This window comes from Dermacentor silvarum, chromosome 1, assembly GCF_013339745.2.
Source record: "Dermacentor silvarum isolate Dsil-2018 chromosome 1, BIME_Dsil_1.4, whole genome shotgun sequence".
In the NCBI taxonomy this organism is placed as follows: domain Eukaryota; kingdom Metazoa; phylum Arthropoda; class Arachnida; order Ixodida; family Ixodidae; genus Dermacentor; species Dermacentor silvarum.
In genome coordinates, this window is record NC_051154.1 from 11453775 (window position 1) to 11481483 (window position 27709).

At 41.6% G+C, this 27709-nt stretch overlaps 1 protein-coding gene across 6 annotated transcripts in view; it reads right to left on the reverse strand.

The window, feature by feature from the left end:
- Positions 1-27709, reverse strand: part of LOC119456666 (low-density lipoprotein receptor-related protein 2-like) — a 224366-nt gene that overhangs the window by 24016 nt on the left and 172641 nt on the right. For 5 of the 6 annotated variants that reach the window (XM_037718507.2, XM_037718494.2, XM_037718513.2 and 2 more), the window contains 21 exons: positions 25662-25839; positions 24270-24404; positions 23742-23926; positions 23418-23671; positions 21959-22133; positions 21516-21741; positions 18767-18988; positions 17067-17249; positions 13019-13326; positions 9664-9892; positions 9459-9587; positions 9224-9379; positions 8909-9143; positions 8617-8784; positions 5506-5627; positions 3964-4074; positions 3737-3865; positions 3189-3314; positions 2988-3104; positions 2617-2905; positions 520-743 (listed from right to left, as the gene is read on the reverse strand). In XM_037718507.2, the coding sequence (XP_037574435.1) occupies positions 520-743; positions 2617-2905; positions 2988-3104; positions 3189-3314; positions 3737-3865; positions 3964-4074; positions 5506-5627; positions 8617-8784; positions 8909-9143; positions 9224-9379; positions 9459-9587; positions 9664-9892; positions 13019-13326; positions 17067-17249; positions 18767-18988; positions 21516-21741; positions 21959-22133; positions 23418-23671; positions 23742-23926; positions 24270-24404; positions 25662-25839 (3901 nt within the window). Of the gene's footprint in view, positions 1-519; positions 744-2616; positions 2906-2987; positions 3105-3188; positions 3315-3736; positions 3866-3963; positions 4075-5505; positions 5628-8616; positions 8785-8908; positions 9144-9223; positions 9380-9458; positions 9588-9663; positions 9893-13018; positions 13327-17062; positions 17250-18766; positions 18989-21515; positions 21742-21958; positions 22134-23417; positions 23672-23741; positions 23927-24269; positions 24405-25661; positions 25840-27709 lie in introns of all 6 variants that reach the window. The other variant, XM_049664836.1, reaches the window with a different exon arrangement.

Below are 27709 nucleotides of genomic sequence, written 5' to 3' on the forward strand. Positions count from 1 at the left end.
CTTGCTAACATTTTTAATACTAAGATGTGAACATAGATTTAATATTAATGGTGAAAACGGCTGTTCTTTACTTGAGAACTATTAAAAAAATTCGTAGTTTCACCCGAAAGGCGAAGCATCAATTGCGATAGCAAATTATTAGACAGCTATACGAAGTAAGGATAGTAGTTTTATCAGCCGTATAAACTTGTAAACATTTGCTTACTAACTAAATTAACAAGCATGGTGTCACGCGCGCACAAGCAAACATGAACCACATCTCACTCGATGACTGTGGAAACTCGCTGTCAAGAACGCTGGCGTGAGGAAGAGCGGCATCAGCAGCAAGTAAATTTCCTTTCGTGCTGTTACTTATTATCAGGGTGTCACTAGATCAGCCACATAGTTGGGTCATGTTTTCAAAAATAAAACATGTTTAATTTCTGCAACCATGTGCAATCATAGGAAATTAAGCTAGCTTCCAATCAACAGCTCAACACTTCAAAGTCGAAAACATTGCGTTAACAAAGCAAAGCTTACCACACTGATGGCGGGCATCTTCATCAGAATTATCTAGGCAGTCATTGTCACCATCGCAGATGTAAATCCTTGGTACGCAGTTTCCATTGTCACACGTAAATAGGTCTCCAAAACAAGTTCGCTTTTCACTTTTGCAATAATCTTCCGGTTCATCAGCACCATCACCACAATCATCATCTCCATCACAGTGCCATGTCGCTGGAATACAACGGTGATTGGGGCACCTGCAGTTTAATATGTGGATGCAACCAGACTTAGTTAATTTCCAAATAACCACTGCAACCTGCACGATCACACCCCCATGTCTGGACACAAAGCACATAAAACTTTCAAAAATCAGCCAATGACACTGTGCTATGCATACAATGGCCTCTAAAATACATGCACATATGCCACTACTCCCAGAGTCTGCATGGCGCACAAAACCTCGCACAAACTGCACAAATTGCTGAGCATGAGTGTTGTATGACAATTTATGGTTAGTGCACCCAGCTCCGAACTTCACGTTGCCATAAGAGTACAAGTTTGACCCCCAGTAGTGATAGTGGACAAAGTTTCATTTTTCTTCGTTATATGGTATGGGTGAAGCTGGTAGTAGCTTGGGACAATCACAACAACACAATAACAATGACATAACAACAATGATGCAATGAAAAGCATGCACTGAAGGACAGACACAGCAAACCCAGTCCCAGTTTTGAGCTTTAACTGTCGTCATGGCAAACACAAAGATGCTGACAGTTGCAAGCTCGCTGGCAAGGTCGAGTACACACTAATTCAAAATTTACCAACTCGCAAATTGGTGGTTAGTGATCGAATCAGGCAATCAAATTTTGACATGTATTTTGTGATGGCAAGGTCTCGCATAGCTGATGCAGAAAGTGCTCTTGGCTCCAAGCTGAAAGCAGCACAGGATTTTATACAGTTAAACCTGCTTATAACAAACCTCCATATAACGAATTCCTGGATATAACGCAGTTTATCTATTCCCCACCAGTTACTCCATAGAAGCACATGTATTTGAGACTTCTACGTAACGAAGTGGCAGTGGGAGACCCCCTCGAAATAACGAATTTTCGCCGCCGACAACCTAGAGATTTCGCCCCAAATTTTGTCATTTTTGCGCGAGCAGCAACCGGAAGCACCTTCTCCGCCACGCCGGAATGCGAAGCGGCGGCGTTGTGCTTGGCGCGCTCGAATTCACGGCGACTGCGAGGTGAGAGCGAGTGCACATGTGCGTGCGTGCGCGAGGTGGGCCTGCATCCCTCGACCTGGCGATCTTGCCGCCGCGGGCATGACCTTTCTTCCTCCCTTCATTCAAACCTGATCCCGCCGCTCAGAAGTACGACCCTAAATTTGCGCTACCATATCGCCATCGTCATTTGCACACGTACTACAGCTTCGGCCATGTGATGTAGTGTGCTTAGGCATTAGTCTACCAATTTAGTTAAACAGCAAATGTTTACAAGTTTATACGGCCTATAAAACTACTATCCTTACTTTGTATAGCTGTCTGCTAATTTGCTGTCGCAATCGATGCTTTGCCCGAAACTGGGACTTTTTTGTTCATCGCAACTTTAGTGCATTGGGAGTAAATCTTGAGCGATAGTTGTATTTCTGTATGAAAGCATGAGGTCCTCGGTACTGTAAAGGATTTTTTTTCCTCTCTTTTGGTCACGGAAAATGGGTGCGCGTTACAATCAAGGGCGCGTTAGAATCGAGTAAATGCGGTAAGCGTTTCTTTTTCGAATTTTCGTGCCGAACATGTATATAAGGAAATCCTCTTTATAACAAAGTTTATCGGGAATTTGTCAATTTCGTTATATCTAGGTTTAACTGTATATAAAATCTGCAGAGAACCAGTAATGTTCTTGCCATATATTTCTAAGTTGCTCTCTTCTAAATATGGGACAGAGCATGAAGGAGGTATCTAGATGCTCTTCAATGAGGAAGCACCCTTCAATATTGTCATGGGATGCTTCACATACAGATGGCTTTACACTTCGACACAAATACTTTGATCAGCTGAGCAATATAACTGAGATGCTAAAAAAAAAACTTATCTAAGACTCTTGTGACACATGAACATAAACTTGCCTGAAGCTGTTGGGAGGGCACGTCCTCTGTGAGCAAAGCAAGGCTACCTCATCAGAATTATCTCCACAGTCATTATCACCATCGCAGAGCCAGTAGGGCTCTACACAAATGTTGGTTGTCTCACACTTGAGGTGGTTTCCAGGGCATGTGCGATTATTTGGACAATTAGCATGGCTTTCATCCGAAGTTTTGTTGTCCTTGCAGTCGTTTACACCATTGCACAGTTGGGTTTTTGGAATGCAGCGGAAGTTTGCACATGTGAACTCTCCATCAGGACATGGTGGGTATTCTGCAAGACAGCAATTCTTTCAGACATGTAACATTGTGTGCCCAAATTCACATGCAAAAAGGAATTATAGATGTAAGCTCACCACAGCCTTCTTCATCTGTGCTGTCACCACAATCATTTTCATGATCACATTTCCACGTTTTGAAAATACATCGGCCATTACCACACCTGAACTCTGTTGGTCCACATGTATGCTGGGCTGTTGGCAAGGGCAGAAAATGAATGGAGTGTATAAGTAGTTATTTTTTCAATAAGCGCTACATGTCTTCTTTAATAAACTTACCACAGAATGACTTGTCTTCATCAGTGTTGTCTCCACAATCGTCGTCTCCATCACAAGCCCAAAGCCGGGGTATGCATTTGCCATTACCACATGCAAACTTCGTGTCATCACAAGAAACATTTTCAGCTGAAACAGGCATAAAAATTTCAAATCACATTTACCATCTGCTAGGACCAGTACTTGGTGGCCACTTAAATGATAAATTAGCCTAGGGTGCGATCTTGTACACGTTCCAAAATGGAACGGAGGCGGTCCGTTCCATCGAGCCGCACACGATTGGTCAATTTGATCGTCACGATTCAAATTGACCAATCCTGTGCGGCTCACGGTTCAAATTGACCAATCGTGTGCGGCTCGATGGAACGGACCGCCTCCGTTACATTTTGGAACGCGTACAAGATCGCGCCCCAGTTCTAGTCAACTTCAGGGCAACACACTTCAAACACTTCGTTACAAAAGTTGAGTTATTAAAGCCAGAGCAGAACACCAACGTTAAAAGTTGCATTATAAAAAAGCGACAAGCATAACAAACAGCAACAAATACTTACGAACACACATTCTTCCTTCATTGGCAACCTTAAACGTTGAATTGCAGAGACATTCAATAGTGCCATTGGGAGCTTGGTGACAAGAATGAGCGCAACCCCCATTCTGTAAACTGCATGGATTCTTGTCACCTACAAAGCAAAAAGCAATGAAGCAAATCCACATTATTCTTGCCCCGTATGTTGTGCACAGCTATGGTAAGTGTAGCAAGGGAGTGCAAGAAACTTACACTTTTGTCGATCAGGAGAGTAAACATGAATATCACGTGGAGATTCCTCGAGCCTTTTCACCATTTCAATCATACCAGCCCCAGTGTGTTTTTCAGCACGATAGACACCACCTGTAACAACACCAATATTAGCAAATACTAAATAGCACTAAAGAAATAGCTTAAAAAAAGAAATAGCAGCAATACAAAACTTTTCTTCAATGCTGTCATGATGGCATAAGTACACTATAATATCTGGCATGTCGGTCAGCAGCATTAAAAAGTGTCATCACATGCAACCCTACAGTTTGCACATGAGCACAGCAGGACTTGATACCGTAGGACAACACACAGATGCAGTAACTTCTCACCACCATTCAGTTTTTGCTCAACTTGTACTATGCAAACTGACAACACTTTGTTTCAGCTTATTGCACATGATTTGACTGCAGCCATTAAAACCATACAATTCTATGCTATTTGTATAAACAGGTACAGGCTGGAAATCTGAATATACCAGGTTGTGTGGATACCCAAGCATATAATTAGGCTTCTCAGATTTGCACCCTGTACACATATGATGCGAATAGTACATCTAAAGACAACTATGAATGGGTATATTACAATACAGACCTAATGACATTTGCGAAATTCACCAAGGCATTACATACTTCATTCCTGTTTTGGCTTGGGATAGTTTATGATGAGGCACTGCACAGTCAGTCTCCTACTGGTGGCACTGCTGGGTTCATCAGTTATGACAAGAGTAACGGGTTGCACATTCACAACTTACAAATTTTGTATAAGGGGGAAAAAATCTAACCACAACTGCAACACTGCAACTGTTCAGTCTCCATGAAAGTTGCGGGAAATGCAAACATTAAATTGAAAGTCAGTTTTCCGACCCTGTGTATAGTTTGAGCTTCAATAAAAAAAAAGCTATTTAAAATTAAGTACACAGAGCAAAGCTTGGAACAACAGCACTAGCACCATTTCTCATAGTGGGCCTTCCCATTCCAAGATACTTTATTCCCTTCCTTGCATTAGGCCAAACAGCCATTTATTGGAAAATAAACCATTTCTTCAATCAATTGTCTGCTATTTACCTTAGCTTGCAGTCTTGTCACACTAGAGAACAAAATCCGTTTCTGCTAAAGTTAAATAGCTTTTCCACAACACAGTTTGTCAAGCTAATGGTGGCACAGCAAATCTTTAAATCAGCTGGTGTGAGTACAGATTGACTTAGAACCGAGCAGAATCGAAATTACGCATGCTTGAAAATGACCATGTAATAATAAAGAGTTTTAGCACTGCTTAGTTTCTACATCATCTCTTATAATAATATGGTAATCTTTTGCCTTGCACATGTTATTTTTTTTTAATGTAAAGATTTACCACATGCAAAGTGCTTGAACATACAATAAGATGGAATGGTCTAAAACACTATTAGATATCGAGCTTGCATTTAGTGCAATATGCATTGGTGCAAGAACTTAAGTGCCTGTATGAGGGGTGTAGAAAACCAAATGCACATTAATACAATGCCAGGAGTGAGCCACTTACGGAGCTGCAAGTCAGTCCAGTAGATGTAGTTCTCATAAACTGTGATAGCAAACGGGTAAATTGTTGCAGACACAAGAGTCTCTCTGTTCTTTCCATCTAAATCGGAACGTTCAATCTTCTCCCTGCAAACAAACAGTTAAAATGAATGTGTCCACCCGCAGAAAGACATCACAGGGCACAGGTTATCAGTCATTTGCTAGAAAAAATAATTTTCAAATTACAGCCACAAGAGCATTTGTCTATAGTGCAGGAGCAGTACTGTTCAGGAAGTGTTTTGACCATCTACTGGACATTCTTGGGTCAAGAGAATTTCTTTCACACTTCTTTCTCAGGAAGTGCCATGTATATGGCAGGCCGCTGTTACTTAGTAGATGGTTGTCCACTCTACTGTGAGGATGGACATGGCAGTGGGCAATAAGCCACATGTAGTGACAGGGGACGACTGCTGAAGCTTGCCTGGCCTAATCATCAGCTATTTTTATGTCCACTGCAAGACGAAGGCCTCTCCCAGTAATCTCCAATTGCCCCTGTCCTGTCCAACTTGCACCTGCAATTTTCCTAATTTCATCACCCTACCTAATTTTCTGCCATTCTCGACTGTGCTTCCCTTCCCCTGGCACCCATTCTGCAACTACAACGATCCACCAGTTATATGTCCTACGCATTACATGGCTTGCCCAGCTCCATTTTTTTCTCTTTATGTCCACTAGAATATCGGCTATCATTGTTTGCTCTGATCCAAACAGCTCTCTTCCTGGCTCTTAATGTTACGCCTAACATTTTTTATTCCATTGCTCTTTGTGTGGTCCTTAAGTTGTTCTCGGGCTTCTTTGTTAACCTCCAAGTTTCTTCCCCATATGTTGGCACTGGTAGAACAAAATGACTGTACACTTTTCTTTTCAACGACCTCCCTCATGAACATGCCTGGGCTTACATGGTCGGCATAGTCGGCATGGTGGGCATGGTGCGCATGCCTGGGGTGTGTAAGATCGGCTGTCCCCTATCGTGGACAGCCAATTTTGTATGCGAATACCCCCTGACACGCTCCGGCCTCGGCGACCCCATCCCGGACCGCCCTGCTTCCAACTTTATTATAATCTCAGGTGCACTCCTGAGGCCTCTGTATGCCGGTTACATGTGCCCTCCTGGAGCAGTACTTGTAAATAATCCTATCTATCGTCGCTACAAAATAAAGCACCCCACAACAAAAAGGGCACGACTTCTGCAACGCCAGCCAGAACCTTGCCCACATGGTGCCCTAAATAGCAGGAAGCTGCTCCAGCCAACTACAGAGTGAGAGGCCCGTGCATTGGCAGCCTTCCTTGCTCACAGTGAGTACTCAAAGCAAGTTGTCTTGTATCAGAGTAGACAACACATGTACATTTTCGTGCACTACTATTGCACTCTAGACAAGAGTGTTGGGAGCTTTACCTCAGGCACACAGCTTGAAGTTTTGATAACTGTGTTATATCACAAAATGATAAAACAATCTACTCCTCCTTTGCTATACCAAACCCATGATCCATGCTGCACATTTAGTGATTGCGTTTAGCATACCAAGGGTTCACGACTTTCTGCTATACTTGTTAGTTTCCAAAATTTTACTTTCTCAGAGTTCCTTGAAAGAGTTCAAAGCAGTTCACTAGTGCTACTTAAGAGATATATGTCACTGATGAACACTGTATATTTAATATTGGAGTGCGAGATATCTGTGACAGCCTACCTGTGCTATGCTTTCCAGTTCAGACAAAATCAAACAAACAAAAATCTTCAATTGAACTCAGAATTTCAACTTCCCTAAACTTTATATGACGTCACCTTCCTGTCCACCACACCTTCTTAGTGATAACAGATTATGAATGACCGTACAACCTAAAGCACCTAGACATAATGTTGGGAGTTAAAAAAGTAGCATGCTTAGAGTTGAGAAAGTTCCAGTATAAAATCTAGTTTTCAATGCATACTTTTTCTCAAAAACAAACAAACATGCCCGAGGGGGGTTCTTAAGCGATGTGAGTGGGTCAAGAGGTGCATGTCTAACAGTATCAACTACTGATATAGGCTGCAAAATTTTAGCAGTAGAATGTTGCTGTAGTTGGTCCAGCTTTCATATGTTACATGCAGTTGCCATAAATGTACACAGTCAAGCCCCTCTACACTGAACGCCTCTACAACGAAATAACCGATATAATGAAGGAATAATTCTGTCCCGGTTATACTGTGAGCTGTGCAGTGTACAATCTTTAGAATGAAGTCACCTGTATAACGAATGATTTTGGAGGCCCCAAGCACTTCGTTATAAAGGCATTTTACTGAAATCTGTAACGGTTAACTAAGAGATTAGGGCAAATATGTGACAACAAAAGTGCACGAGTTCCTGCTTAATAAGTTGGATTAAACATGCAATATGTGACAAAATGAATGTGAAATATAGAACGCAAAATACATACGAGGATAATATTTATGAGCCTTCGTTTAGCCTTGATCTTACAAGGTGCATAAATGTTCCCTTACTACAGCCAATTTATGACCACAGTCTCCACTGACTCGGTGAAACTAATGGTTTTACCCAATAAGAGGTACTTCTGAGTTCACTAAGAACTCTTAAAAGCAATGCAGTTTTTGTACATTATTGTCTGCATACACTTTTCCTTGCTGCTTCAGCTAATTAGAAACTGGTGCACTATCCAACTACCACTGCCACATTAAAACATTTGTGCAGCCTTGTGACACATGACCTCACAAAGTGACGACTAAAAAGTATTATGAATTGCTTTTATGCACATGTTCAGATACCAATGCTTTATGCTCATTGTCTTAGGCCACGGCGAGAGCTTTACAAAGAGTTATGAAGCTGACAGTGATGACAGCTGCAGTAGCGCCCAAACGTACATGATAATTGGACAGCCCAGAGTCCAGTTAGAATGCAGAACCATCATCCACAATCAAGAATTGTTGGCTCATGAAAATTATATCAACTATATTCTGCATGCATTTGCATAAGTCAAAAGCTTTCCTCTCCATGATTTGCCCTCTCCTGCACATATATTTGACAATATGTACCATACACAAATCCTATAGCTCTGAAACTTCAAATGTTTGCAGACTTACCTTAGAGCATCTGTCCAGTACAGCTTCTTATCATCATAATCCAAGGCAAGACCACTTGGCTGGGTCAGGTTCTGTTCCACAATTGCCTGCTTGTTGTTGCCAGCCATTGTTGCTCGGTATATTTTGCCAGTGTTTCCATAACGTCCCCAGTCGGTGTAGTACATGTACCTAATTTTGTAAGGAGCACAATGTCACATGGAAGAACATGCTAGTGACACATAGAAGAAGAACATGCTAGTGACACATGGAATAACATGTCTGCTAGTCTGATATAGGTCAGAAGAAAGCCTACCCTTGGCAAGGATCCAGCACAATAGCCCTGGGCCTTTCCACATGGGCAATCATGACTAATTGAGTGCCATCCCTATTCATGGCATAAATGCTGCGGTTGGCAGAATCAGTCCAGTAGATCTTTTTTGCTGTCCAATCGAAAGCAATACCCTCTGGATTGATTGTCTTGTTCAAGACAACATGAATTTCCATTTTGTCAGGGTTCACCCAAGAAATGCTGCCATCTGGGCGAATTTCTGGCAAAACAAAATATTATAAAACACCATTCCAGTTCTTAAGAGTCCAAGGCAGGAAAGGTGAACTATAGACTACTTACGGGTGAAATACATTCTCTTGTCTGCATAGTCAAAGTCAAGGCCAACAACATTTGTGAGATTTCCTCGGGGCTGGAATGGCACACTTGTCTTATGTGGGTCCATGAAAAGGCTTCGAATTTCCCGGCGTGTGGTGAAGACGAGGAAGACCTTAGACACTACAGTAAACAGCATTGTGTACAATTAAAATGACAGACATCCCCATAGCAATGCACTTGATAAGAATAAATCACTCACTGTCACACTTGCGCCCATCAGCTGCCAACTCGCCAGAAGCACACCCACACTTCCATTTCGTGCCATTGTAGGATTCCGGCATGGAGAAACAAAGCTGATCACATGGTCTTGTTGAACAGGGTGATGAGGCTAGGAAGAACAGTGATCTTAAGTTTCTAAAAAAATTACTCTTGCTTGCTCTAGGCATTGTACAAAAAACACTTACCAGGGGGCTGGTTAGAGCTGTCAAAGACCACAATGTCTCGCAGCATGTTCAAGTCAGACTTCACTGGCTCTGGTGGACCGGTTGTGTTGGTTTGGAACTTGCTAGCTTTGTAGATGGTTCGCAAATTCCTGTCAGCCCAGTAAACATACTGCCCAGAAACAGCCACACCCATTGGGTTTGGTAGGTTTTTTCTGACATACTGCCGGTTTCCACCAGAGAAAGAAACTTTCTGGAAATTAAAAAAATTATCATCAGGACAATAACAGATTATTGAAAGTGAAAATGAACGTATCACACTGTAGAGAAACTTATCTAGTAGTAAAAAATTAGGGGTTTTGTGCCATAGCAGCTGTTTTGGCTATAATGTGTCAAGGAGAAGCTTATCTGATATTAAATATACAGAGTTGCCGACTGATTTATTGGACAATAATTGTGTAGACCTGCTCAATTATTGCGACTATACCATGGCATTGCCACGCAGAGTATAGAATCTATGCATACAGGTGACCAAACTTTCTCGCACCATAGATATGTCTTAGTCAATTTTCCCGACATGATCCACAACACAATATCTCAACTGTGAATTAAGTTAGGCATTCAAATTGTCACCTATACCTTTGCTTTTATTGGCAATGTGATTTTTTTTTGTTTTTTAGAGCCATTTGCCTAATTTTTGTCAACTCAGCTGAAGCTCGTATTAACTTAGCACCTACCAGTAACTTTTGGTCACTGGCTCACTGTCTAGAGCAGTGAAGGCAGCCAAAGAGACAGTGTGGTTGAAATGAATGCAGGCTTCAGAGAAATCAAAATGGTATATCCTACAATAAAGATTGACTGATCTGCATTTCAAACCGTGGTTTCTGGACATTGCATTCAAACTTGACACACTAACAGAAGCTTGGTCAGAATGAGTACAGCAAGTGCTACCATGCTGCACTTTCGGGGTTACGGTAGAGGCATCATCAGTGACGAAGCCATTTAGTATTATGACTACACGCTCAACTAGTGGTGATGCATGAGTACCTGTATGTCTGTGACCAGATGGCAACCACCACAGGTAGCTACTCATTTTATTAAGCATGATTTTGCATTTAGAAGGCAGAACAGAGGAAGCCCATTAGTATAGCTCTAAATAATTTATGCTCTCTAAATACATAATGCTGTCTCACAGTAAGGCACAGTCATTGTCGCATGCAACATCAGCTCCTTATTGCACTGTACTACAATGATGCATGCAGCATGCTAGACTGCCCGTCATATGAATGCAAAACATATCATTATAGGTAGATACCATAGTTCTGAAGTGCAAGAGCAAGAAAGAAAAAAAAAAAAGAAGAAAACCCTGAACAGGTGTTTTAAGATTCCTTTTTTTTAATCTGTTTTTTTCTTTGGACTACCTGATTACTATCCGATTATTTGGAAATTTGTGCAGTCACTTCTGGGTCTGAAGAACTGGTGAGCAACTATTCTGAAAACTTCTACTGAATACAATTGTCACTTTAAGGGAAGACACTGCTCTTTGAAGCTGAAAATTGCCCCAAATATCTTTTAGCAATTCTTTGCTTCAGGTTGGTGTGGATGATTTATTTTTGCTTGATACTGTATACTCCTTGATTGATTTAGCCTTTGCCATACTCACCATAAACATGTTGTGAAATGTTATTTCTCTTTTTCTCAAAACAGCATCGCAATAATTATATTTTTGTCAGAAAGGTAGACACTTGGAGACTGCAGTAGGCATATAATATGAATGAATATAATTAGAGAATTTTGAAAAAGTAAAAATTTGTCCTTGGTGTTACTATGGATTCTTACTTTAAAAAGGTTGACATGCTATAACTTTGGCTCAAATTAGTCTAGAGCATTCATTCTTTTAGCATTGCAAACTCTGATCATTCAGCATCATTTTTGTATCTCAATCTTTATTACAGCGTGTATAGTTTAGTAAATTAGCAAGTCCTGCAATTAGCAAGTTATGCAAAAAAATTAATTTTTGAATTTCTAAAAAAGTTCCTTAGTCGGCAAGAAAACTGAATGTATACATTAAATTAGCACATTGAAATACATAAATCAGCGATTTTCATCTAAATACACCCAGAAATTAAAGAAAAAAAATTGAAGCACAGGGTGTCTGGTGAGAATGTTGAAGAGCGACTAAATTAATGCTTATTTCAGCCATAAAATTCTACAAGGTATGGCTGAAAAAATAATTTAAAGTAAATAAGGGTATATGGAAAATAAACTTGGGAAATCAACTATTTCCTAAGCTGAGGACATGCCTAAACATTAACAGGCTGTTTGCATTTAATGTGCACATCTACAGCAGCTATGCAAATTCCATCTCTGCAGCAGGACTGGAATACACACGGAACGAAAGTATGGCTTACTTTAGGTACTTGGTGAAGTGCATTAGTTCACTTCATAGTCAAACTTTGTGCATGTGTTTTACTAAACAATAGTTATCCAGAGTTAACATACTTTGTGCAAGTTTTCTAAAAAAGATGCATTTTGAAATATCCGTGACAAAAGCCCTTATAACCAGTCAGTGCACAGTCAGGTGCATACTCGCAAGCCTACCGAGACAACCTGGGCTGCTACATTCCTGTAGTATGATGCTATCTGTTCATTGCAGTCAATGCCTTTTGTAGCAATTTACTAGTCGAGGATAGAGTGAGTTTTGACAATTGATTCACGCAAAACAGTGCAAGTAACACAAGTTTTCATAAAGCAACAATGTTTTGGACATGTCATCTCTGAGCCACCTGTCAAGCAGTGCCCATGCAAGTCACCGATAGGCCTAGAAATTTCGGCTTAGAGCTTCATGCTATTTGCAACTGGCAGCAACACAAATTTTGCATCTGCATTAAAGTTCTGCAAAGGCAGCGCCTCCACACTAAGGGAAGGACCTGACCGCACATGTGAAATAACCACTGCGACCAAATGGTGACCGACACCACAATGAATGTGCTTAAAAACACCTCCGAAGCAAAAATAAAGGTATGGGTTGCTTCAGTCTCAAATCTAACAAAATTATTGGCACACAAAAATGACCAGCAAACAAAAGTATCAGATTCTTATCATTTTACAGTTTGTTTAGCTGATATAACAAGTTCCCATGCCATGCATTTGCAAAATATATGAGGGGCGTTCATAAATTTGTACAATCAGTACCAAAAATTTGGAGCACACATACACGATAGGCATCAAAATGAGTACACATCTCAAGTTTTAGCAAAATATGAAAATTGCATTCTATGTACCCTAGGACATCAAAACAAAATAGGCTATTTTATTTTGATGCCCTTGGGTACATAGAGTACAATTTAAGGGTAAATCTAAAGCTAGAAGCACATACCTGAACGGCGTCTTCTCTGGAGTCAACCCAATAGACATCATGAGTAACAATATCAATAGTCAAATCTCTTGGATTGCTGATTCCAGTGACTACAATGGGTACACGGTTCGTTCCATCTAGATAGGCTTTTTCAATCTTGGGGTACTGGCCATAATCAATCCAATAAAGGAACCGCTTCACAGGATTTACTGCTATTTCTCGAGGAGAGTCAGTAGTAGTCTTGAGCAATATGACTCTATTTGATCCATCTAACAAGCACACTTCAATGTATGTTTCATGAGGGAAGACATTGGTGAAGTAGATGCTTCCTAAAGGAGGGAAAAAAAGAATTGTATGTGACAAATGTACTACTTATAACTACTTATAACTTATACTTATAACTGACTACTTATAACGATCTCATTAAGGCATTTTACCTTAGTCTTCGAACCTTCCCCCCACCTCACCCCAAGTTCAGCCGGGCGCAGGCTACCACCCTGCGTCTGCTACAAACAAATACGTACCCTTCACCCGCCCGCCTCCACCTTATATTCCCTGAAGTTTACAATACCCCCAACTGCCGGTGCTGTGGCACTCACCCGGCTACGCTTCCGCATATGCTGTGGGAGTGCCCAGCACAGTACACACACATTAACAGCATGACCCTCTCGTCGAGGTTGCGTGAGGCTCTGCGGAGCTCCGCCCTCGACGACCAAACCTGGGCGACCCAGCACGCCCGTGAGGTGGCGGCGAGGCAAGCCCTCGACGTCCCCTCATGAGAGGCTTAGGCCCGGCCATCTTAAAGTGCTGGTTCCGCAATAAATGTTTATTCCTCCTCCTGACAAATGTAAATAATGAAAAATATGAAGAACTTGAAGAAAAGCAGAGGAAAAAAAAAGTAGTAAGAAATTGCACACTGTGGGTGCAGTACAATGTCTTCTTACAGGAAATGTTCACAAAAGCTAGTTAATTCAAGACCAGCATCTATCTGCATGCCATGGCATTACTTGTCACTGGAAGCACAAGTAAAAATAAAATAATAATAATAATAATTATAATTATTATAAATATTAATTATTAATATAATATAAATTATTATAATTATTCTAATAATTATTATTATATAACAATTAATTAATTTATTTATTACAGTATACTTAAAAATACCTTACAGGCCTCACGTGAGGCATTGAGTAGGGGGGCAGTACATAAAGTGTGTAAATACATTGAATGTCTGATATACACCGATAAGAAACAACAGCAACAAAAACCAAAAATATGCAGGTAGAAATGCTGCTTTGCTGACATTTAACATACTTTTAGATAAAATACACATTATTAAATCATGTCTCCTCTACAAGCATGTGAAAGGTGACAATTAGTCTGGAAAATGACAATTTTTATCTGTGTTTATAAATATACACCATATTTTACGCATTTAACCCACCCCTGCATTAAATTGCATCTTCAGCAAAAAACAAACGAAAAATATACACGTCGATAAACCCCACAAGTAACAACACAAAACACCTTTCATAACTTTATGGCATAAAAAGCCCTACACAATCATTGAAAGAAAGCAAATATTAAGAAACAATTTTGCATTGCCACTGCATGTATGGTTATTACCATTCTCTCACACTGCGAAAAGCACATAACATGCCCCCAGAATAGTTTGTGGTGGGTCCGCAGGTTTTATGCAGTAAAGCTATACTTTGTCATTCAGATACACTAACAAAGGGCTGTGGATTAGTGATCCTGACCACCACATGTCCTACAATATACAATGAAATCTTAATAGAGACAATTTTGCTTTCTGCTTCCAATAAAATGCAGTTGCTATGGCTATGAAAAATTATGGGCTTGTGCTCATACAAGAGAATGCCATAGTGTCCAATTGACTATCGAGGATAAATGAACACGGAATTTTTTAAACCAGAATTGTGGGCGCAACAAGAGACCTGGCATGACAGAACCAACAAAAATCATGCACCATGTATCCAGCAACATGTCTTAGTAACACGTTAAAACCTCCTCTGAAGACCTCTGTTAAGTATTTTATTTCCTGATCCTAATAAATACAAACATCAATGCAATGTACTATCGACCAAAAAAGTTTATGGACCAAGGGATCTGACAAAAAGCTGAATATCTCCGCAGCCTCAAAACACCCCCCAGCCTGGTATTCCCATTTCCAGCCTCTACTGGTATATGCGAACAACATTGTGATGTACGGTTTTACTGGCTACTTTTAAAGGCTGCTCGGATATTTAGCGTTTTCCGAGATCCCGTGATCCGTAAACTTTTTTGGTCGATAGCACATATGACAGGGATGTGTTTTTATAAAGAATGCATTTCTTTGCTGTTCCTCTTGCTTTTTGGACATGAATGCCCGGTTTCTACCAGCATTGGTTATAAATTAAATACGATTTCAACACTGGAGTTGGTTTATACTCTCACATTAAAAAAAAAAGTACATCCAATCAAACAGGGGAACTCTCTGTGTGGAGGTTATTGTCAAATGAATCAAGACAACCCTAGGGAAAATTCCAATAGAAATCTCTATCGGTCGGACAGTTGGGAAAGCAACGCTAAAAACAAGGGGACAGAAAGACATAATACACATGAGTACTCTTGTGTACAATGCACCTCTGTTCCTATGTTTTTTAGCACTGCTTTCATAACTGTTTGGCCATGAACCAACTCGCCCAAATCAAAGATCTGCTCTATAGGTCTTAATACAAAATATATAGGTCCAATAGGAAAACCTACAGGTCCCATAAAGAATTTTGCCGGTCCTGTGTCAGGGCAATACATTGTTCTTTAAGACAAATAAAATACTTTATGGGTCCCAACGGAACCAATAGAAGTAGTGATATAAATTTGCATTGGACAAATAAAATGCTTTGCTTTATAGGTCCAATAGATGCACTAGAAATAGTGATCATGATATAAACTTATATTGGTAGTATGTATTTCTCAGCAAGAAGCCGACAAAGCAGACGCAGCAAACAATAATGAAGGTACAGAAGATTCACAGCGTGAAACGACAAGAACACACAGAAAAGAAACACGGGCAAGAGCTGACTATCAACAGACAACTCTATTGAAAGCACACATATAAATAAAAATGTCAATTTTTTTGGTTCTTGTCACATGCATCATCCCCTATTTATATTTGTGCTTTCAATAAAGTTGTCTGTTGATAGTCGGCACTTGTCTGTGTTTCTTTTCTGCGAGTTCTTGTCGTTACGCGCTGTGAATGGTTACAGTTTTTGTGGTTTCTTCCTTGTGACATCAGTGTCAGGCATGTTGCATGTGCTGATATTGCTAAGAATGTCTGATGGACTTGTTTGTCATGCATGATGTAGAAGCAGTGTCATGCAGTGAGCATAAAGAAAAGATGACGACAGACAGCTGTGTTCAGATACAGTGTGCTGAAAGTCAGTGTACTGTCATCATTTCTTCAAGCTCCATAATGTGGCACTTATTTAGACCTGAGGTTATTATCACATTTAGACATCATTTAAAGCAAAGCAGGCGGAGATGCGGCCGAGTTATTTCAATGATAGTTTACTGACATGGGTGCCTTATGGAAGGTTTAAAGGCTACAAAGTTGGCATACAGATTAATTCATGGGGTTTAACGTTTAAAGCAACTCTAGGGTAATGAGAGACGCCACATTAGAGGGTTCCAGATTAATTTTGACCGCCTGGGGTTCTTTAACATGCACCTAAATCTAAGTACGCAAGCATTTTTGCATTTCACTCCCATCAAAATGGAGCTGCTGCAGCCAGGACCTCCTATTCAGCAGCACAATGCCATATCCACTGAGCGGCATATAAAAGTTGATGTATAAAGTGTCCAAGACTACATAACAAATGTTTCTGTTCTGCTTGAAGCATTACCGTCATGAAGAAAGGCACAAGTGCAATTTTTTACTCTTGTAAGTCACCTATCACTAGATAAAGATATGCCCTTGACTATACATCAGACACTCATGCATCAATAGATGGTATGAACAAAAAAAGCAGAGCAGATCATAAAGTGTGAAAGCAATAACACTTGCCTGCAACCCAGTCAACAGCAACACCACGTATGCCATTGCTGCCGATACCATCGGCAATCACGTGCTTCAAATCTGTGCCATCAGGCTTAATTCGGTAAATGCCATTGCGCTCGCCTTGGTTGAACTCAATCCAATAAATGTGATTCATTGCTACATGCACATCCAGGTGTAGAATGTTGTGCCCTGAAAATACAAAAACTTTTATCCGGACTGTTGCGCTCAATTCATGAAGTGCCACTTCCACGGCAAAGCTAAACAGCAATGGCTCTGAAAACAAAAGTACCACAAATGGCGCCCTAGTAAACACACAAAAAAACAAAACAATTGACTCCAATTAGCTTTTCCAATAGGAATCAACTGGGACCTATAGGAACTAATTGGAAAATGCTCACTTAAAACCGGTTACAATTGTATCAGAGGAGAAACCAATTGGAGTTGCCAATTGAAATGAACTGAACCCAATTGGAACCAATTGCAAAAATCCCTAGTTCCAACTGCTTACGATTCAGTCAAAGTGAAACCAATTAAGTGCGACTTGCCAATTGGAATCAACTGGGCCCATTGGGAAATTCTTACCTCCAATTGGTTACGATTGAGTCAGGGATGGAACCAATTGAGTCCAATTGAACTTGCCAATTTGAACCAGCTAGGCACACCTTACATTACCAACTGAGTCTAATTGGACTACCAATAGGAATAAACTAGCTAGAACGTAACCAACTGGGAAATCATACTTTCAGTTTATGAACCCATTCAAGGAAAATGGAACGAGTTATAGCTATATATGCATGCAGTACTAAGGCTATAGCAAACCTGTTTCTGACAGCTGGAATCCTATTTAGGTTTGCTTTGTGGGGTATATATGTGTATTGGTATTGACCACTTGTGCAATTCCAACCAATTGCTTTCAAACCAATTGGCACCCATTGGGTACAATTGGTCACTCCAACAAAAACCAATTGGTCACATTCCAATTGGTTCAATAGGTCCAGTTATGTACTAATTTACGATTGGAAAATTTCCAATTGGTACCAATTGGAGTCAATTGCTTTTTTTGAGTGGGGCTAAGTGGGCAACCTTCCTTTATATATGTGCTGCCTTTCTTCAAAATCTTGACTGTTTATGATAATGTCAGAACACTGGCAAATTTTCAGTTTATGGCAGCATAACCATATAGAACCATCTTCATAGTCACTAGTGCATTCATGATAAGAGGAGCCAATTAATAATTTCTCATAATATAAAGCTGTAACAAATCAAATCATTCATGTGCTATTTTTAAAATTAAAGCCACGGAATAAATTTTTGTTTTCATTAGTCATGCCATTTAAAGAACACTGTTGAGCTTTCTTGCTGTACACTTGCAAGCAAAAGTTTGAAGACCACAGGAAGTATGCAAACTTTTTTTTCTTTGCAGACTAGGCATGCAGGCTGAAATCAAGAGGTGCAGCCCACATACTGTGTTCAAGCAATGTAGTACATTGAAATAATTCCATGTTGAACGACTATGTTAGCAGGAATTCAAATTGTTTTGGTGATCTGTGGTCTCAACTTTTTCTCGCAAGTGCACATTTAGATACATGACAACAAAAACATTTCGCTACACAGCTGCCCTGAGTCATGTGGCTGTACATATATTCCACTTCATCTTTAGGCTATTATAACAGCCAACAACGTTAGTACAAGAAACAAGCACTGACCTGAACCAGCAATCGGTTGCATAGCTTCACCATGATCTTCAAGACTGAACCCTCGAGCTTTGTCAAGTTCGGATACCACGAGGAACGACGAGTATGGCATGCAGGACGTGTCTCCGTTGCCCTTGAAACCTGTACTGCACATGCACTGTCTCTGGTTGTTGGAGACAGGAATGCACAGCTGCTCGCAGCCACCGTTGTTGCTTCGACAAGGATGACTGTCACCTGAAAACAGTGTGAAAGATTATGAACTTTAGGAAAGGTTATAAACATGCAGTACAGCAAAATGCTACTAGAGTAAATGCTATTTGAACTACAGTTAAACCTGGACATAACGAAATTGACAAATTCCCGAAAAACTTCGTTATAAAGAGGATTTCATTATATGCAGGTTCGGCACGAAAATTCGAAAAATAAACGTTTACCGTATTTACTCTATTCTAACGTGCCCTCAATTGTAACGCGCATCCGTTTTCCGTTTTCGTTGAAGCACTCATCCTCGGAATGGCACACCAGGTACCGGATTCATGGAAGCGTGTCGTTTCGCACAAGCGCGAGGCATCGGAAACGAAGAGCGAGCGTCACGATGGCGTCGTAGCGTCGTATAGTGTTACAGTAGAACCTCGCTGTTACGTTCCCGGGGGCTGCATTTTCCCGGCTGTTACGTTGTTTTCGACCGGTCCTGGCACAGCTCCCATAGAACTCAATGCATTGGTAACCCCGCTGTTGCATCGCAACTGTGGGACCGTTCCCGCATCATACGTTGCGAACTGCCACTCCGCTCCGACCTGAGCGGCCATTTTGACTTTTCATGTCGCTTGGCTTGATGGCTTGACGATGGCATTAGCCGCCCAAAGTGCCGGGGGCGACAACTATGACGTATTTTCGGTTTCCGCCAGCAAAAGTATGGCCCTTGAGATCCGTATTTGCTATATAAAGATGGTGTCCATGACGCGTTGTGGCCTTAAAATTGGTTTTGGCTCATAGATATTCCGTATATAAGGGTACGGCCACGCTGCGGCAAAAAACGCGCGCGTCATGCAGCGGGCGGCAAGTTGCTGCGCATCAGCGCCTTGCCACGAGGCCACCGTGGCACGCGCGTCTCGCCGCGCGGCAGCGCGATAAGATGTCCCGCGCTCTCCGAATGGGCGAGCAACACCGCGAGCGCTCGTTGTTTCATGCGAGAGACGACGGTTGAAAACCTGGCGCGGACCGGCAGCGTTCTGGTTGTGATGGCTCCGTGACGTCACCCTCGTCACTCTTGATTGGTTCTTCATCTCGCGGCACGCGGTATTTGCCGCAGAACCCATTTTGAGCGGCACGCCGCAAGACCCCCGATTCCTGCCGATTTTGCCGCGTGTTTTTGCTGCGTGTTTTAGCCGCTAGCGTGGCCGTACCCTAAAGTCCAAGGGCGATAACGCAGTCGCCGCGCGCGAGTGAAAACTTGCGAGGGGAGCCAACGACCGCGTCTAAATCTCGCGCGCGCAAGAAAAGCAAGGAGGAGGCGCGCCTTCTTCCGTTGCGCTCGAGGCACCGGCGAGGGAGCGAGGGGGGAGGGATAGCGGGGCAGCGCGCGGTCGCGCAGGCCGTATCTTGAAAGCGATCTGCGTTGGGGCAGAGTCTAGCAGTGTAGGTGCGTCGGCGGCGCGTAGCTTTCTGCGTGCTGTGTGTTCTCGGTGCTCAGTTTGCGTTGAAGCGATAGACAACAGCATGAAGGTCACTTCGCTCGCTTCTCCAGCGGCGCTTCCACACGCCGCCAGCGTTTGACAGCGCGTGTTCGCGCTCATCAAGTCTGATGTGCCACAGCGTGTACCAGCGCGTCGGCAACATCAGCTGGAAAAGGAGAGAGTGCCGGCTTGGCGGGCTAGGCCAGCTGCAGCAAGCGGCAGGATCAGATTTGAATAAAGGGAGGGGGAAAGGTCACGCCCGCGGCGGCAAGATCGCTGGGTCGAGGGATGCAGGGCCGCCTCGCGCACGCACGCACACGTGCGCTCGCTTTGCATTCTATCGCGGCGGAGAAGGTGCTTCCGGTTGCTGCTCGCGCAAAAATGACAAAATTTGGGGCGAAATCTCTAGGTGGTCGGAGGGGAAAGTTCGTTATATCGAGGGGGTCTCCCGCTGCCACTTCGTTACGTAGAGGTCTCAAATACATGTGCTTCTATGGAGTAACGGCGGGGAATTGAAAAACTTCGTTATATCCAGGAATTCGTTATATGGAGGTTCGTTATAAGCAGGTTTAACTGTAGTTATTTAGTTGAACTAAAATATCCCATGTAAATTGTTCTGACAGCTTTAAAAAGACCATTCCATGTTTGTAGGCGCAATAAATGAGACCTGCAGCAAATATTTGAGACTTAATGACTGCAGTGAGGCACATACTCAGTACACAGTGGCGCACCGACGGGGGGGGGGGGGTTCGGGGGTTGTAACCCCCCCCTGAGGCCGACTTAACCCCCCTCTTTTGTTTAACCCCTTTTCTTTCCTTGCGCATTTGAGTACTGCAACTAAGATGTAAGACGCGCAATCGTCTGCACACTCACAACAAGCGCATTTTTTGACAATTTCCCTTGAAGAAATTGCAATTAGTGCTATTTAGATGGTATTGGCAAACTGTCAACCCCCCCCTGGCAGAGATCCTGGGTACGCTACTGTCAGTACACATATCCTGAACATTTTTTGCCTGATTGATTTAAGTAAAAAGCTGCAATTTCCACTCAAGTGCTTTGTTTCCTGTGGTATAAAATGAACTTACCTGGTTTCTTGCCATATACCTTCAAGGTGACCAGACCAGGAGTGTTGTCCTCAAGAACAACTTGGTTGCCCCCATCAGGAAGGTCAACTCGTGCTATTTTTTCATGCACAGAGTCAAGGTAGTAAAGCTTGTTGCTGAAAACAGTTAGCCCCTGAGGCTTGGCAAGGGCTGCCACACTGGAAATTAGGGTCTTGCGGCCATTTCCATCCAAATCCACACTTTCAATCTGAAAATGTGTATTTATCATGTTATTGAATGCATAACCCAAAATAATCTTGGAAAGGGTGAATTTCACACTTAGGGCATACCTCTACATCATAGCTGCTATCCTCCTACCAAATGCAGCATAAATGGGAAAAGGGCATGCATGCACATTTGAACAGACACATGGACTGACAAGAGACTGGGCTACAGTAGAATAAGCTGGTTGATATAGCACTTACAATGCCTTCAAAGCTCTGGCTCCAGTAGACACGCTTTCCTGTCAGGTCAATGGTGAGTGCCTCAAGACGTCGCAGGTTTTCTTTGACTAGAATAATTGGGTTCTTGCCATCCATTGACACTCGGGCCAGCTTTCTTGGAACACCAATGCCACCATCATCAAGCCAGAAAAGTTTTCTGGAAGCAAGAAAGGTAGAAAGTTAGCCCACGTACAAACAGAAAAAAAAAAGCTAAATGAGTAATACGGACATGTCAAATGAATGAAGTAAGCTGAAACAGCACAACCCAAAAAAGGACAAAGAAGCAAACGTGTACTACAGGAGAAGCACCGACAGCCAAATACATTTTATTGAGAGAATGCCAGCTCAAGGATGTATACACAAGTACGAAACCATATCAGTTACACATTTCTAAAAATGTTATTTCTTTATCTCACAGGACAAGAGTTGGCACATATGAAATGTCCTTATATGAAATGCTTTTATAATTGCCATTTTTATTTTGTTGTTCTTCAAATATCTAGTATCACTGTACTTTAAAGTGCAGATGCATTTTTTACAATGAGCAGATGAATGACTGTCGTGCCCATTCCTCACATTATTGCTGCATTGATGTGCTTAATCATTAAAACACTGATCAGTATTACCTACAGATACTTTTCCACAGCTTAGCAATATACTGTATATTTCATATTTAACCTTGGACATGGAGTTTGTAAACATTGTTTTACGATTGGTGGTGCACTGTGGCTGATCATGCTCTTCCACACGATTGCATACTGTTTGTATGAGGGGTAAAAAAAGCAAATAAGGGATATGAGAAATAGTGGAAGTAGGCAGTTCCACATTATTAGGTTGCCCAACACAAGACTGGTGACCTCCCGCTCACGGCATCATAGAAATGAAAGTAGGCTTGCAAACAGTGAGGATGTAGTAAGGAAGAGATAGTGGCAAGAATATCGGCACCAGCTCATGCACTTCTGCTTTATTTTCACTTCTAGGGCAACGTCTGCCATCATGTGTGGGTCAAATAAGATGTGTCTGAAAGCGCACTTGCAGACATTCGCATATCCCCTATTGACATTGAGCCTGCTAGCAACTTTCTTTAGGTTATGCACCAACCTGTCAGCAAAAAAATGGGACTGACTGCAGATGCTTCAGCACCACTAATTCAAAAATATGAAAAGGTGCTTAAGTTTGGGTTTGTGTTGCCAATTTCGTTTAGTTTATATCTGTTTGTACAAATGCTCATCCATTTATTTTTCAAGTTTAATCACACTAGCTTTTGTGTCATTTGTGTCTTCGCACTGTTGTCAAACCCATTCCAATTCTCCAGTATTCGTGTTGTGCATCCTTCTTTGTCTGTTACCATGCCAACTTGACCAGCTCACAATATTATTCTCCAAGTTTGTGCAATGCTGTTATGCAGTGTTTTCAGTTGCAATACAAGACAAAAGCTCACCCTTGTTCAGGATCAAGTACTATGGCCTTTGGCTTTCCAATTCCTTTTTCAGATCCATCATTTGTTAGCAAAACCCTTCGGTACTGTTTTTCTCCATCCACCTTCACAATTTCTATGTTTGAAGCCTTCCTGTTTCCAATGTACAAGTTCCTTCCAACCCAGTCAAATGCAATTGCATACGGTGCACCAATAATTCCATCCATCAGGAATTTGGTTACATTTCCACCCTTGAGGCTCACAGTGTAGATTGTGCCCTGGGATGGAAAAGAAATAGAGAATGTCAAGACTAACTTCTTCAGCAATGAATACTGAGTGCTAACATACATTCTCCTTGTCTTCATCAGCCAGCTGAATCCAGTAGATACTGCCCTCTTGCTTGTCATAGTCAAAGTCATAGCCATTCTCAATGCCAATTATGGGAACAATTTGACCAGATGACTTGTCATCAGGTGTCAAGCTGATGTCAATCAGCTGGTTGGCCTTCATGAGCATCAGGAACGGAGTGTCAACTGTAAGAAGAAAGCTTTGTGAATGACTCCTTGTAAGCAATAGAAAAGTAATTCTAACAGTGGACCTCAGAAGCAAAGCACATGATGAATTAGAAAAATTACATAAGCAACCACACATAGTTCCTATGTGATGGACTTCCTTGTTACTATTAGTTTGCAGCAAAAGCTAATGTTGGTGAACCATTACACCTGCAAAGCAACCGGTTATTACCTCAAAAACAGTAGAAAACAAAGCCTTAACATCTTAAAACTTTGCTGATGTGCTTCTGAACCATCCTGGTGCTAGTTCTTGCTTGCACCAGCAACCCCCCTAATACAGGCATCAGTCAAACAAAAAACTTGCCTGGTACACATGAGCCACTGGCTGATGCCCGGTCTTGTGTGTAGCCAGGTGGGCAACGACATGAGTACTGGCTAGGCCTTGATGGTGACAGCAAGCATAGGTGGGAACAAGGTGCACTTGCACATGGGTTGCTAGCTGTACGGAAAAAGTGCAAAAATAAAATGCCCATAAAAATCATTCCAGCAAAGGCAGCTCACAAAATTTGTTATAAAAAGGAGAGCAAGAAGAGCAATTGCACAGGAACAGATAGATTAGGCAACAAAAGTAATGTTATGGACGCGCATCACAATGGTGGCTGAATATTTATTCAGCAAGGCAGAATGAAATATCATCACATTTTTAAGTATGCAAGGGTAGTGCATATTCACTGTTTCATTTTCATTTTCCACAGTTGCAGTGTTTCCAGAATTTGTAAACATGTGCCATCATCAGCCTAATCAGATGCACTGCAGGACAAAAACCTCTTCCAGGAGTTTCCAGTTACCCCTGCCCTGCATCAGATGAACCCTTCCTACACATGCCAATTTCATGTAGGAGCTAGACTTCAGAGAATGCTCTGTAACACGTACAGTATGTATGCTGTAATAAAAAGAAAACTTAATACCATGTGTGTCTATTACCTGTCACAATAGTTCCCAAGCCCTTGCAGCTAAAACCCTTCCGCACAAGTTTTTGCTAACCAGGTAATGTACTAGTACCAATCCTTCCTGGTGTAAAGTGGCAGTTGTGTAGTGGTGAGTACAAAAAATAAACACTTGCTATTCAAATTGTGTACCCAATATTCAATTTTGAATTTAAGCATTTTATATTGGTTTGTAGATATGAGAACACTGCCCAGTCACTGCTTGAGGCAGATGGAAGGAACATGATGCAAGGTGAAGATGCAAATACCAGGTCATTTAATGCAGCAAACTTGAGCCCCTCAACATAAAACATGAAAGAGTAACTAGCTTGTTCGGTGGATGTCAAACAAAATAATGCAGCTTGCAATTAGCCTCTATTTATAGTGCATCAATGAGCCTCCTAGATTAGCCCGAGGTGATTGTGATGATTCTAGAGTTTGCTATCTGCATCGTGTACAGTCTCATAGACAGGCCTGCCTTTCTAGGAATGCCTAGAACAGTCATGACGCAAAAGTGGTCGATGCATTGAGTTTGCCTAGCTCTCACACAAATGCAAATGTTATAACAGCGATAGCACTAAGAAAAAGTGCATAGGAAAACACACACACATGCATGTAAATAAATATGTGGCAAAACACACATGGTATCAAGTTTTCTTTTCATCACAACATACAAACAATATTATAGACAATATTCAGACCTCACTGCTAAGTATAAAACTGCGTCCCATGAGAGGTGGCATAAGAGGGTGGTATGAAAAGCTACTCACAAGGTGGTTGCAGGACTGGATGGTTCACATGAATGCCTAGGGGCTGGCTAACCAGATGAGACACAACAGTTTGGTTGGTGCCTCTGAACTTCTGACAGGATAATACTCTGTTCAGCTGACGATCTGTCCAGTACAGTGTGTCTTCAAAGATGGTGAGGGAGTGTGGGTGCAATAGATACTGAAAAATAGAGAGACACATAGGAGATGCATTTGGAATGTACACTTCATTTGCACACTTCATCCACGATTGTACAGACGTGAGCAGCCTTGTCTAGAACGCCAGAACAGCGGCTTCCAGGGCTCTCCTGAGCCAGGCAGTGACATCTAACGGTAGTTGCTGGGCCCAAACGTGCCCAGCACCTACCGTTAGACGTTGGACCCAGCAGCTAGCGTTAGACGTCGCTGGCTGGCTCCGGAGAGCCCCGGGGCCCGCCGTTTCCACGTTCTAGACAAGGCTGCTCACGTCTGTACTTGCATTGTTACATCTGTTAATGAACAAGAAGTGATAATCATGTAAATTTAGATGGGTATATCAGGCTAATATTACTTAAAATATTCTTTTTTTTCCTCTCCTCAATGTTCAAATGTTTCAAAATAATCAGCAGATTGAAACAACCTACTGTCATGCACTTCCTTGCAAAAGAAACAGCAAGCTCACATCACACATAGCACAAACAAAATATTGGACAAAGGGGATGGAGACTTGAACTGATCAAAAGACTCCCTGCTGCAGCTTCCCTTATTCGTGCATTGTTGATAGCACAAATAACCAATACACAAAGTCTCACTGAAATGTAGACATAGTATCTTCAGTGCACAGAATAACACCCATAATACAGTATGCCACTTAAACCAATATGTGGCCAAATTTATTTTCCACAATTTGATTCTCTCTTAGAACCAGTGTTTGCTACAATGTGCCCCTGCTGCTGCAGGTAGGCAGTCTTGCATCCATTGCCACACGCTATTTGCATTTGCTTCTTTATTCACTGCTATATGCTTCTTTATCTGCCTTTATCAATCATACGTTCCAAGCATGCATAAGCTGCTACCTGAGCCCAATTGCTTGAGAACCTTTAACACAGTAATGAGCTCAAGATAAAAGATGGCTAAGTGGAAGCATTGTTTGTTCTTTATTAGGCAACAGACTAGCTGACTACCGAGGCACTATAATGTGGGCACAATTTACTGTGAAACTAGCCATACAAATATGTGTGGGTGAAATAAGTACTGGAAAGTGGAGGCGAACAACAGGCCCTCCACATGAAAATGTTATAATTTGTGTGCTAAGCAGTATATAAAGGAACTTACAGCTGCTGCTTATAAACTTTTGTCCGCCAACTTGCTCCAATACTATGCTCAAATCCCAATAAGTTCTGGCACATTCTCTCCACTAAATCAGTGAACAGCTTCACAATGTTGGCCAAGAAGATAACCCAGTCAGTTTAAAGAACTGTGCCAATGGCCTTACTGATTACTTATCAAGTGTGTTTACCATAGCCTGATGACCACTAACATAGAACTCTTATCAAACATTTTCACTGCAATTCCAAATATACATATTAGCGAGAGAGATGTATCATAATCATGCACTGTTTGCTTGTGCATTTCATTGTCTGAGGCCACCTTGACATTCGGAATCTGCGTCTTTATTCACTCCAGTTGTAGTGACAAGCAGTCAAGTCACTCAAGTACAATCTCTGTTACTAGCCAAATATTATATCTGATCATTGACCAACCTGTAAATCCTAGGACCACTCCTGATGACTGGAAGAACTTAAGCTAGAATTGTTCCCTTCTTTAAATCAGTTAATTGCAAGTTAACCATGAGCTATCAACCAATATCTTTGACTAGCACTCAATCTATATTTCTTACAGGCTGAGCAATTTTTTTGTTTTCTTTTAAAAAAAAAAACCCATTACCATCTGTGTTTACTTATTCAATTCACATATGTTGCTGCTTTTTATTGATGGAATACTTTGACAAATAGAGAAGAGAGGTTAGTGCAGAGACACATTTTTTTTATCATGGGAGTTTAGGCACTTGG